The 12,347-nt window shown below is 43.0% G+C and overlaps 1 protein-coding gene and 1 long non-coding RNA gene across 5 annotated transcripts in view; both read right to left on the bottom strand.

Moving 5' to 3' along the window:
* LOC119349724 (asparagine synthetase [glutamine-hydrolyzing] 2) overlaps positions 1–340 on the bottom strand; it is a 6,397-nt gene extending 6,057 nt beyond the window's left edge. The window contains exons 1-2 of one of the 2 annotated variants that reach the window (XM_037617814.1): positions 212–340; positions 33–134 (exon numbers count right to left, since the gene is read on the bottom strand). In XM_037617814.1, the coding sequence (XP_037473711.1) occupies positions 33–112 (80 nt within the window). In that variant the 5' untranslated portion in view covers positions 113–134; positions 212–340. Of the gene's footprint in view, positions 1–32; positions 135–211 lie in introns of those variants that run through there. The other variant, XM_037617815.1, reaches the window with a different exon arrangement.
* Positions 341–2,447: 2,107 nt separating this feature from the next.
* LOC119349728 lies at positions 2,448–7,423 on the bottom strand. 3 transcript variants are annotated; one of them, XR_005169512.1, is made up of 7 exons: positions 7,283–7,423; positions 5,073–5,736; positions 4,870–4,940; positions 3,419–3,737; positions 2,868–3,348; positions 2,717–2,792; positions 2,448–2,640 (listed from the first exon to the last, which is right to left on the bottom strand). It is a non-coding gene; the product is annotated as an uncharacterized LOC119349728 (long non-coding RNA). The 3 variants fall into 3 exon arrangements; XR_005169510.1 differs by having other exon boundaries at positions 4,870–4,947; XR_005169511.1 differs by lacking the exon at positions 7,283–7,423 and adding an exon at positions 6,010–6,195 and having other exon boundaries at positions 4,870–4,947.
* Positions 7,424–12,347: the final 4,924 nt, after the last annotated feature.

The following is a 12,347-nucleotide window of genomic DNA, read 5'->3' on the forward strand; positions in this document are numbered from 1 at the left end:
GGGAGGGGGTTGAGACAGCCGGGGCGCGTTACCGGCGGGAGAGCTCGATGATGCGGGAGCGCTTGGCGAGGGAGACGTCGCCGACGCCGAGGACGGCGAGGATGCCGCACATGGTGGCGGCCGGACGGCGGGACCTGCGCGCCGGCGAGTTCCGAAGGTGATTTGACTAATCGCTGGGCTGAATGGACAGAAACAGGGAACAAGGTCGTACCTCAAGCCTCGGTGGCCAGACGCCGCGGACGAACGGGGCGGGGCGGGGACGGCGATGCCCCGACGAGGACGGACGGGCGACGGCGACGGCGCCGGCGGCGACGCAGGCGCGGGTGGTGGTGGTGGGGGACGGACGGGCGACGGCGTTCTACGGCGGCTCGGTGGTGGTAGAGCAGCAGGGAGGGGCTGGCTAGGAGAGATGCGCGTTTGGGGCTTGTAGCGGGCCAGGCCGATCGCCCAGATCCGGCCCACGAGGCCCCTATTTTGCCACATTTGGCAAGTCGGCCTTTTGAACTTGGATGAATGTGTGCACCGAGTGAAAAATGTAGATGCTCATGTATCACACAGGTCTTCCTCAAAAAAAAAAAATGTATCACACAGGTGAGGAGTTGTGTTGTTCTCATAGTCAAACAAAAAAAAATGTCCGCATAGATCCACCGAACTATAGGAGAAGAAATGTTCCATGTGGTTTCGAGTTATCCCATGCATCAAAAATGCCCGTGTGTACACGATGAGAAATGCCCACGTAGGGAGTGAAAGATATTCGGCCTTTAAGAACAGATAAATCCACTTTTTTCTAGAGTGAGGAAAAATGGAGATAATATTACAGTAGTTCGCCCAAAGTGTGTGATATGGCCACAAAAAAGTGTTGCTAGTTCTGACAGATTTCGCAAAGGTCCAAATTACTATTAATGGGCAGAGAAAATTTTAAAGAAAAGAAAAGTAGGTGGAAATAAAGAAAGAAAATAAGGCGGGAGCAAACCTAGGTATTTTTTTTCTTAATCTCACTTAGGCGACAATTTTATTTGAGAAAAGAAAGAATAATTACTTGGGCAAGACTTGCTCGCTAGTTAGCCTACGACTGAACCCCCAAAAAGAACCTATGATTGAACCTATTGCAGTGGATCTTCTTCTCCCCGTAAAGATGAACACCGTATTGGAGAGAGAAAGAAAAAAAAAGCCAATGTAAGTGCACTTGTTGCGCGTGGAACTTGCGGATTTTGGTACGACCTAGAAACCCAAGAAGAAGTAGAACCAAGAAAATAGTTTTCAAACTTGCCGTGTGCGCATTACAAATCCTAAAAGTTCCGTGCTTTTCAGAAGAAAATAGTTTCTAAACTTGCCGTGTGTAATTTTATAATTTTTTGCCATGTGCCGTTTACAAATCCCAAAAGTTGCCATGCTTTTTTTAGGAGAAAAATTATAAAGTTCTCATGTGCAGTTTTATTATATGTAGCATGGCAATTTTATTATTTAAACCATGATTTTTTAAAAAAATTAGTCCATGGCAATTTTATTAGTTACACCATGGTAGTTTTGGTGTAGGTACCATGGCAATATAATTATTTAGACCCTGGTAGTTTTTTGTAGGTAGCATGGCAATTTAGACCATGGTAGTTTTTTTAGGTAGCATGGCAAAATTATTATTTTGGACCATGTCAAAATTTTCAGTTATACCATGTCAATTTTATTAATTAATCCATGGCTAATTTTCAGTTAGACCTAGGCAATTTTTCGTATCTTTTACAAAAAAACATTGTCTTTGGACCATGGCAAATTTATTGGATTTACCTAGATAAAACATATTTTTCCATTGAAGTTGCCATTGGATCAATTACATTGTTTTACAAACTAGGGCAAGGCATTTTTTATTTTTCGTAGATACCATGCCACATTTGTTTTGCATACACCATGGTTAAATTTTAAATTGCAGGATGGCACTTTCATAAAGTGTAGCATGGCAACTGTAAATTGATGTTTCTATGCTTTTCCATATTAGTTTTTGCTTTTTTGAGACAAAGTTTTTTTTGTTGATGCCATTTTCTTTGCAGAAATGTACTAAAATGGGCCTAGCCCATTTCCCCCGCATGCTTACTAGGCCAACCGGGTCGCACTGGAATCACACTTCATCGAGGTTCGCTGGAATGAACCTCCTCGTTGGCTTTGGTGCCTTCCCTAGGAACGAGCAGCAGCTATTGGGGTCCTAAAAAAATTACGATTAAACCGCTCATCGTAAGTCTTTCCCACATAAGGAAACAACCAAGGTTGTCACTGAACTCGTGTTTTCCAGGGTTAACCTAGAAACCCATAGACACTAGTAGAGTGCCCGTGCGTTGTCATGGGCTCTTGAAATAGTTTACCAAAGTTACATATTAAATTTCACACATACAAACAATATAATACAAACACAATTATTTAATAACTGAAGTTCATTGTTGCGATGTAATTTGATAACATAAAGAAAAATTAACGACATGTCCATGTAACAAACTAAGTGATGGTCCAACTGAACATCTATTACAAAACTATTAATATCTAGATGATGCGTTTAAGAAATTCTTTCACAATATCAGAAAAGTTTCCTCTAACTTCATTCCCATGATGTTTTAGCAAGTATAATAAAAAATGCTTCCTCAATTCATACCCATCCTGCACAAACAATACATGTAGTTAGTATAAAAATTTCACGCCGAAGGTCTTAAAACATGTAACGCACAATACTCACCGCACAAACCGGCTTGACCAATTCTTTACCATTCCACCAGAGCATAAAATAAAAAACAAAATAGCCAGACACATTCCTGCAAAACTTTAAATTAGTAATATAAAAAATATAGTAATAACAAAAGTAACTGTTTTTATTATGAATTCATTACCCGTCTATACTCACAGGAACACCGAACAGAAATAAACGTTGTCATTTAGATATATCAGAATTCCAACCAGACAGCTTTATTTCGAGTGCTTCTTTGAAATCCCTTGCAAAACTTTTTAATTTCAGTGCATGCCTCAATTTTTTATCCTCTGACGATTGTGATGTTTGAATAGGATCCATAATATATAGACAATGTGCCTCTTTGTCGATGACGTACAAGATGTATCGGCCGATAGATGAATGTTCTCTTGTCCGAGCCATTCCACAAGTTGGCTTCTCCTATCAGGGGCCTCCTGTTGCAAGACAAAGCTGTATTCTTGCTTCACTAAAAGGGCTTCCCTCTGAAGTTCAGTGTCATGGAAGTCCTCCTCAAACTGAAATAAAGCCTCGTTTTAATAATCAATAACGATAGTCCTCTCCATTTCCATTTTCACTGCTAAAAGACCATAGGACGAATCCACAAGCGCCAGTGGGAGAAGATACTGCATTTGGTAGACAAATGTAAATGGCAACAAAGTAACCAAACTAATTTATAAAAATGAGAACACTTACAATTGTAGGGGTGTGAAACACGTCGTATCTTGGAAAAGGCTCATGCACGACATTGTTAATCAGCGCATTGGTGTGCTGTTCTTGGCTTAACCAGGTCTGCCTTAGCGCGCGTGCTTGCTCATGGAATCCCAAATTGAAAAAATGTGTCTTTCCAACAGAGCTGGTGTCTGCGCTCCTCTCGGCTGCGTCGGTAGTAATCTTACGCACAGCAAGATTGAAGCATAACGGATGGACAACTCCATCTCCTCGGATGATGTCTCGGATAATCCATAGGCTAATCTCGATAGGGAATGGGCGGGAGCTCTTAACCCAAATTGTGCTGTAAAAAGGAAGAAAAAGGTTCATAACAATCATGGGTTTAAGTAAACGTAAATTCAAACGATCCAACTGTGTTGGTGTCTATAACATATGAATAATTTAACAATAGTATATCTCACATCAAATGACCTAAAAAATATTGTAATCTCTACAAAGTTAAGTATTTTTAAATTATGCACGGGCAAAAACTTAACAGATTGCAGTGTCTTCATATTAGTACATGGACCTGCATTAAAAATGTTGCTGGTTTTGGATGGATTTGGCAGCATAGTAGTTTATCACTTGTTCAACATTGTTGTAGAAGGTGTTAGACACCATAGTTTTCAACCACAGTTTCTTACGTATTTGGTTTTAATAGACAGGAAAGTTTGCTAAATAAGCATATTCACACTATGAAAGTAACCCATGTTTTATGAAAAACAAGTCCTGGATTGTTTTTATGTTAGACGCTGCAAAACACCCATTGTATATGTATTGATATACTGGTTTCAGAAAAATAACTACAGAAACAGCTTTTGTAACAGCCGTCCGAACTTACACAATATAAGACAACACCTTCAGCTTCAGATGTGTTAAGTATCTTATTGTTACCTATCATTGTATGATGCTTTAGTTCCAAGAACTAACATGAATCAATTAAATGCCTTTCTTGGAAATAAGAAGAATATTGTTCCTTATTTTTGCCATCGATTCCTCTGCTATTCTTGTTAATATATAACCAGAACACACATACTGATAAGCTCTTTTGCAGGGACATGAAAAGATACATTAGATCTAGATGGATGAATGAATAGTGTATGCATATACTCTGTGACAATTTAAAAACAGTACATATATCACAAATGATACACCTTTTTTAGATCATGATACACTAATATTTTAAGCAACTGATTTTATGATGAAAGTAGTATTTTCTTACTGTGTGCTCAACCTTCCTAAACAGATATAGCATAGCCGGCCATATCCAACTATAGAGCAGACAACATAGCAGCCAAAATGTTTTATATTGCAATTAATTATAACACACCGGACAAGAGTAATCTTGCATGGGATGTATTACTACAAATTGATAAATCATATTTATAAGAAGAGCTTGCTAATAATATACGTCAAGAAAAAAGTACCAATCTTACCATGTATAATTTGGCACATATCATCAACTTATCTGACTAAAAGATAGCATGGTATTTCATCTCATGGGTATCTGTAAACTGGAAAAAATGTGAACTGAAGCAATTACCATGATACATTAGAGTTAGAAGGATGTGCACTAACTTCTCTTCTCAAGCCAGCTCCTAAGCATGCTCAAACATAAGGCATATGAAAGAAGTGATACCTGATGATTCACCATATGTTGCTACCGCTTCTTCATTCTTCTTGCAGTTTGCATGGTTGTTCCGCTGCTCACCACTGCCTCGCCTTACTGCTGCTACTCGCTAACGCCGCCCCGTAGTGCAGCTGCTGCTGGTCACTGCCTCATCTTGCTACTGCCGCCCGCCGTCCTGTAGTGCAGCTGCTGCAGCTGGTGGCCGCCGCAACTTAGTGCGTCTACCAACATCCAGATGCCCTCAGGCACCACTGGTCACCACACACCTCACCACAGATCCACAAGAGAGATTGAAATAGTTAGTAAATTATAGGCCTAAAATATACATACTTATTTAACTTTGCAAATAAAGATAGTAAAACAGAGAAAAAAAGGAAACAAACTGGTAAATTTCAATCTTTATTATGCAAGTAATACCATACGAGGCTTACCAATCAATGCTGCTCTTCAACTATGTCCCCTAATAAACTGGTCCTCACCGCAGGTCACATGCGAAGATCTGTAAAGCCGGAATCAAGTAGGCAACACATGTCATACATTATTTCCCCCATAGGGATTTGTGAAAGGGCGACAAAGACGGCGATAACCAAGAGTGAGCTAGAGGAGGGACGCCATGACACACTGGACGGTGTAGATTCCGGTCGTTGTGAGTTTCATCCAGTGGTGAGGTGTCCTGTTGCAGCGTATCAATGGCCAGGTGATGATTAGCAAGGAGTAGACCCATTCCAACAGTCTCGAGCTTAGGAAAGGCAAATAAGACTTCAATGCACATAGTTGATCAAGTGATGCTCAAGATTAACAATTTAGTAGCGACTCAAATAAATATAAACAAAATGCCGATGCATTCTTAAACTGGAAACATTGGACTTTTAAAAGTTTCCATTTGTAGTGCTATGGCAGAGATGTGGATGAAACTACAATGTTGTCATATGATCATGTACAATACCTCCAGGGAGTTCCACCACTACACTCAAATAGCTTGATGATGTTATTGTTGGCGCATCAGGTGAGAATGATCTGTCAGCAAGGAGTTCAAAACTGCACCAATAGCACTTTGTACCATGGAGTATAAGCATCTTCTTGCCATTCTCAACCCAGGGAACAAATATTAGAGCAAGGTAAAACATAGAAATACTATTTTTAGTTTCTCAACATGGAAGGTTCAAAAGCAACATCTTTTCTAATAGCACTGGAAAAAAATATCATACGTAGGTCTCCACATGATACATATGGCATGAGAGGTTTTACCATAACCGATCCAAGTTTTCTCCACATGATTTGTAAATAATCTGATTACTCCTAATCACAGCCAAAACTTCTTATTTAAAGGTACAAGATCATAGGATCAATTTTTGTTCTCAATGTCATAAGTACCAAATGCCCACAACTAAGAACCACATCCAAAAAGCGAGCATTTTCTTGAGAATCGGCAAAAGCAAGCACACACACATACCATGAACGTTTGTTGAACAGCAAATCAAGCTACTGATTTCCATCATATGGCAACTGGAAGAAAAATCATATGTGGCTATGTCTTACTTATATCCTAATCGACGTCCAACCAATACAGTCACATCACATTTAACATCTAGTAATGTTTATCCACTCGGACTAACATATCAAGATCAAAGTCTGCTCACTATAGCTGGTTGGAGTCATGTATCCAAGCATTGGCTGCCAATGCGTGGCCACCGGCCGGCTAGCACTGAAGCGTCCATTTATTGTCTCCATGTTCACAAGTACCTAGCAGAAGCATATATATCTACATATCATGAATGGATTGCAATCAGTAAGCAGCAGCCTTGCCTGTGTAGATGTGTAACAGTAAGCAAGTAGCAGCTTGAACAAAATCAGTAGTAATAGGCTGCTGCTCTCTTCTCCGATCTCTATATATACAGAACAATAGTATAGCCAAGAGCAGCAAATATAGCAAAAGCAGAGCAGCCTCAGCAAGGCAACATACCTATATAAAGGAAGACTAATATTTTTTTTCTCAACTCATCAGATATTAAAACTGCAGTAAAGCGTATAACTGTCTAGAGCAGAACAATCAAGCATATCAACTACCACAGGTCCACGATCGGCTCAAAGTACTAATCATTTCCTCTATGTCAGTCCTGAACTCTGAAAATAAACATAAGCAGAATCTCATGAAGCAAGAACTACTTCTGGAATGCAAATATCATCACAAAAAGGAAAATAATGCTTGTCTATCTCACCCTAAGTGCCCAGATTTTTTGTCGCTGCTGCTGGCCACGGAAGAAAGTGCACGCGCTAGGAGAGCTCTGGCAGAATATTTTCTCTAGCCCACAAAGAAAAATGGAGGTCGTGGTCGGTGCTACGCTCGGTGGTGCTTCGCCGATCCTGTGCTGGGTGGCAATGATACCATTTGGTAAGATAAGAGTATGATAGCTCAAAAAATGCAATGGTCAATCATTTCCCTGAAAGCATGAGCTTTATATTGCCTACTAAATTCAAGATAAACAAACATACACAAAATATTAAGAATAAAAGTAGTTCGCATGACCAGGCAGCCATTTAATAGAAGCCCTATTGAAAGAGAAACTACACAAATAGTTACACTACACAAAAGAAGCTACAGCCTAATTATTTGAACTCGGTTGGTCTGGCCCGTGCAGTAGTGAAGGTGCCATTGCCAGAAACACATGATTTTAAGGAAATCTTTGATTATGAAGATAAAATATGACTGGATCTTCATCTGGAATGGTTTGTCAAAGGAAAGAGTAGAGATGCACCTTCATTGTGTTCGTAAGAGGGAAACTTCTATCTCCTGCAAAGTCTTCCCTCTGTTTTGACTACATGCCACCACACAAGCGGATGAAAACAATGTGTACAGAACTTGCAGACCAAATCTAGTGCATTCCTGCCAACTCTTCATCAGCAAAATCTAGGTAATCTCTCTACACAGATTTAACCGCTTGTTAAATTATACATACAGAAGCAACCATATCTTAGATATAGTTTAAAACATTGCTAGCATGGTTAGGACTGACTGCGTAAACATTTCATCCAGAAAAGGGCGCCGCCATTACATACATTTATCCTCTTAATAGCATATGGGAGGTACATTAACTCTATTAGATATAAAAAGGCTTCAGCCTGCAAAGTGTGACACTTCATGACTACAGCAAAAGTAATTGTCTTCAATCTTCATAAACATGCAGAGGGTTAGTATAATAGTTGCCCCACTGAAGTCTAGTGAGTTGACCCACTTTGCTACAACTTAAAATCATCCGGATTTACGCCCCAACTCATCCTCGGCTCCTTGCTAACCCATATATATGTGATTTTTTATACAAAGATAACTGTACTTAACAGGTCCATGACAATAGGATAACAGCTTGCATTTGTTCTTACCATCACAAGAAAAGAAAAAGGCAAAAGGCAAGGCAAGCTTTTAACCTCGCTGGGTTAGCGATTGAGTAGAGTAGTCAGAACACAAATAAAAGTGAGCCATTGACTGTACTTCACAGAGTGATGGTCCATGGATTGCAAATGGAAAGGAAATATATAATGAGAAGTTGCTCCACAAATAAAAGGAAAAGATTGCAGGAAAAATAGGAAAACATGTGAGAGGAGTTTTTCCACTTATGTTGTGGTGCGTAAATTAGGCCAATTAAGATTGCTTGAGTGTCTAGTTTGAGTGGTACCAAGCAGAGTACTTGTGAGAGTGGACACTGTAAATTGTTGTTCGGCTTTCTTGCTGAACTTAATCTTGGCATTGTTTTTGCCAAACTGCATGATTAGGATTATTTTTTCGTCTCCACAAGCTCTTAGACCAGATTATCCAAAATCATCGCCATTTATCCTAACCTAAAAAAATCATATCATGCAGTTTAGTTGTTATGATGCAAAGGAAATATGAAATTATTAAAAAAAGAGGAGCACTAAGGAGATAGTACAAGACGGTCTTCTTCACTAAAACAAACGGCTATAATTTCTTGTTTATTGTCATCTGAGGTTAAAACATATGTCATCTAAGAAAGAAAAACATCTAAGAAAAAACGCAAAAAATCTAAGAAAGAAAAAAAGGATACTAATGGCACATGAATCAACAGCCTTAGCTTCCACGATCTTGCTCAAAGGGCAACCTGGTGCATGTAGCTCCCGCTTGCGCAGGGTCCAGGGAAGGGTCCGACCACTGTGGGTCTATAGTACGCAGCCTTTCCCTACATTTCTGTAAGAGGCTGTTTCCAGGACTTGAACCCATGACCTCATGGTCACAAGGCAGCAGCTTTACCACTGCGCCAAGGCTCCCCTTCTTCCACGATCTTGCTCAACAGCCCAAAATTACTAAATCCCATCAAAAACTACATGTTGAATGTTCCAAAGCACCATTAATCAGAACATGTACAAATAAACAAAGGAGTGATCAACAGCCAAAAATAGGCTAAATTACGAACCTGAGAAACAGGTCATGGGGTTCAAGGGGAAATTCCTTCGCGCCCTCCTGGCGGGAGTTGAGCACGACAGTGGACTCACCAGGGTCGTCGAAGCTGCAGAACCTGCTGCTGCTGCTTGACATCACGCTGTTGTCCCTTGCAAAGTATTATTCTGAACACTCTGCGAAACGCCCGTCTGAATTTCCATGATGGCACGAAACTAAATGTAAGTAATATTGCTCTAGGAAATACAGGAGTACTCCAAGAGTGCTATGTTCATCTGATGGATTGTGCGTGTGCCAAGAGCCAGGCCAAGATGCACATTTAGTATGCATAGGACCCAGATTTGTCACAGGGTGACAAAGACTGCAAGCTGCATATATATATTACATTGTTCTGTCCGAAGATTGGAGTCAAGATCTGGATCAAAATTACATTGTCATATTTTTCTCTAACTGAAGGTAGATCAAGTACACTACTTGCTACCACAGAAAATTCAAAAGGTGGAATCAAGCAGAGGAGAGGGAGCCATGCAACCTTGATGGAGGAATGATGTCGGCCTCTCTGCGTGGCCTTGCGCAGCTAGAGCAGGTGATGGTCTCCTCATCCTCGCACAGCTCTAGCAAGGCCATCGGGGGAACTCGGTCCTGTCCGAACCAGATCTAATGAAAGAGGGAGGGTGCAGCCTTGGGGATCAGCCGGGAGTGAGGAAGGGGTAAGGAGGGCACTGGTGGGGGGGAGAGACAGGAGCCATGGCAGGGGGCCGAAGAGGTCGCCGCACCTTGAGCCATTGGCCATGGAGGGGGAGGGCGGGGGAGAAGGATCACCCCGATCCAAGCCCGCAACCGCCGCCTTGGGAGAGCCAAGGCTCGAACCGGCGGAACCAGCCAGCACCGAGCCCCGCCGCCTCAACAGGAGCTCGTCTCCCTACCCGCCGGCCGGTCACCGGAGCTGCCACCGTCCGCGACCGCCTTCCTTGCCTTGTGCCCCTTCTCCATCTCCTCTCTTCCTCTCTTTCCTCTCTCCCTTACGCCCTGTCTCTCCCTTTCTCTGGACGCTGCACCCGCCGCCAGATCGGCGCGACACCAGATCGAGCGTCGCGTGGGGTGGGGCGCCTCCTTGCGGCTGGGATCGGGAGGCCAGGGAGAGAGAGGCGTTGGATGGTGAGGGGGTGGATTGAACGGAGGAGGCTGCGGTCCGTGGAGGCGCGGGGTCGAGTGGATCCACGGTGCTTTCCTCGTCGCGAGCCCTCGCCTTACCGCCACCGACGTCCGTGCCTTCGACGTGAACGACCGCGGTGATGGAGAGGATGATGAGGCCGACGGAGTTGAGTCCTGTGGGGCGAGATCGATGTCCGGTGAGGCGTTGTGCGGAGGGGGCGGCGGGGAGGCCGAGGAGGTGACGGGGGGCGGGAGCAGAGGCGGTGGCGCGGATCTATGCGGGGTTTCGTCGTAGATTTTTTCGAGCGCGGGGGCTGGTGGAGGAATTAGTACGTGATTTTTTCGGTTAGTGGCGGGTCAGCTTGAGGTGGGAGGAGGTATCAAAATAGGTACCAAAAATAACCGGGTGAGGTGGAACGAAAATAAAATCCGGAACACGACCTACCAACTGAGACATTAGGAGTAGAGATACTATAGCAACTACTCCCTTCCTTTCAAATTAATTGAAGTTCTATGTTTGTACCAGGTTAACCATGTGTTTAAGTTTGATAAATTCTGAAAACACTTCATGACTCTTTCCCTCTCGCAACTAGAATGGCCAGGGCACTCGTCGCCTTCGGACTTCGTCGAAGTGGATCCACCTCTCCTCTGCATGTCACCCAGGCAACCGGTGGCAGGGATGGGGGGTCCCATTGCCTCGGCCCTAGCTAATAGCTAGTTTAGCTTACGATTTTTTTTTCATTGCCGACTTTCAGGAGTTGATCCTTCGCAAGTTTGCTCGTTGGGGCGGAGTCGAGGGAGCTCTAGCATATATTCTTGTTGTCTCCTCGGGACGGCAGTGTTAGGATTTCCTGCGCGTGTTGTGTGACGGCAAGAGTTGGTGTAAGAAGCTTCGGATCAATTTAAGGGTTCAATGGTGAAAAGTGTGCCCAGGGCGTGGGTCCTCAGGGTCACGCGCACGAAAGGCTTTTCGGCTATCACCGTCAAGGTCAGGCAAGCTCTGGTACGGGAGCGGGGATAGAGGTAAGTCGACGGCTCATTCTGGCAGTCGTAATGATTGTTCAGTGGTCCTCGATGTAATTTTTATTATGTTTTGTGTGCTTTGTACTTCAAGTGAGCCTTTATAATTGATCATGGTCCTTTTTGCACAAAATATTTTTTGGCCAAGACTATAGAAAAACTATGTTAAGATCTGTAATATTAGTTCGAAAATATATTCTACAATGAGTCTAAAATGAACTAATCTGGTATTGTAGATATTGATACATTTCTCTTTTTACATAGACTTGCTTAGTTTTGAAGCGGAGGGAGCACTCAAGATGGCATGATTCGTCAAAGTACCCGATCAATCTGGTTGCGTTACCATAAATTAGTGATGAATCATGTACCTTCCAAAATTCCGAAGAGAAGAAAAGAGCATTCCCTTCCTCTTCCTGTTATTAGGGCACATGCATGCTGTTGTTCCTACCCCGGCCAAGTTAAGGAAAACAATCTCTCTGCGTCCGGACTCCCGAGCGACGACGATGGCCTTCCTCATGGGCGTCATCGTGAGCCTCTCCTTCTGGCTGCCCGTGTCGGCGCTCTTCTGCTGCGCGATCTACCTCTGCCGGAAACCAGCGGAAGCGCCAGAGAACGTGGCCGCCAGCGCCACCGCCACCATCACGGGCCGAAGAAGGGAGCCGTGGCGGCTGGGGTGCTTCCGGTACTCCGCCGCGGCGGTA

The sequence above is a fragment of the Triticum dicoccoides genome, chromosome 1B (genome assembly GCF_002162155.2).
Source record: "Triticum dicoccoides isolate Atlit2015 ecotype Zavitan chromosome 1B, WEW_v2.0, whole genome shotgun sequence".
Taxonomy (NCBI): domain Eukaryota; kingdom Viridiplantae; phylum Streptophyta; class Magnoliopsida; order Poales; family Poaceae; genus Triticum; species Triticum dicoccoides.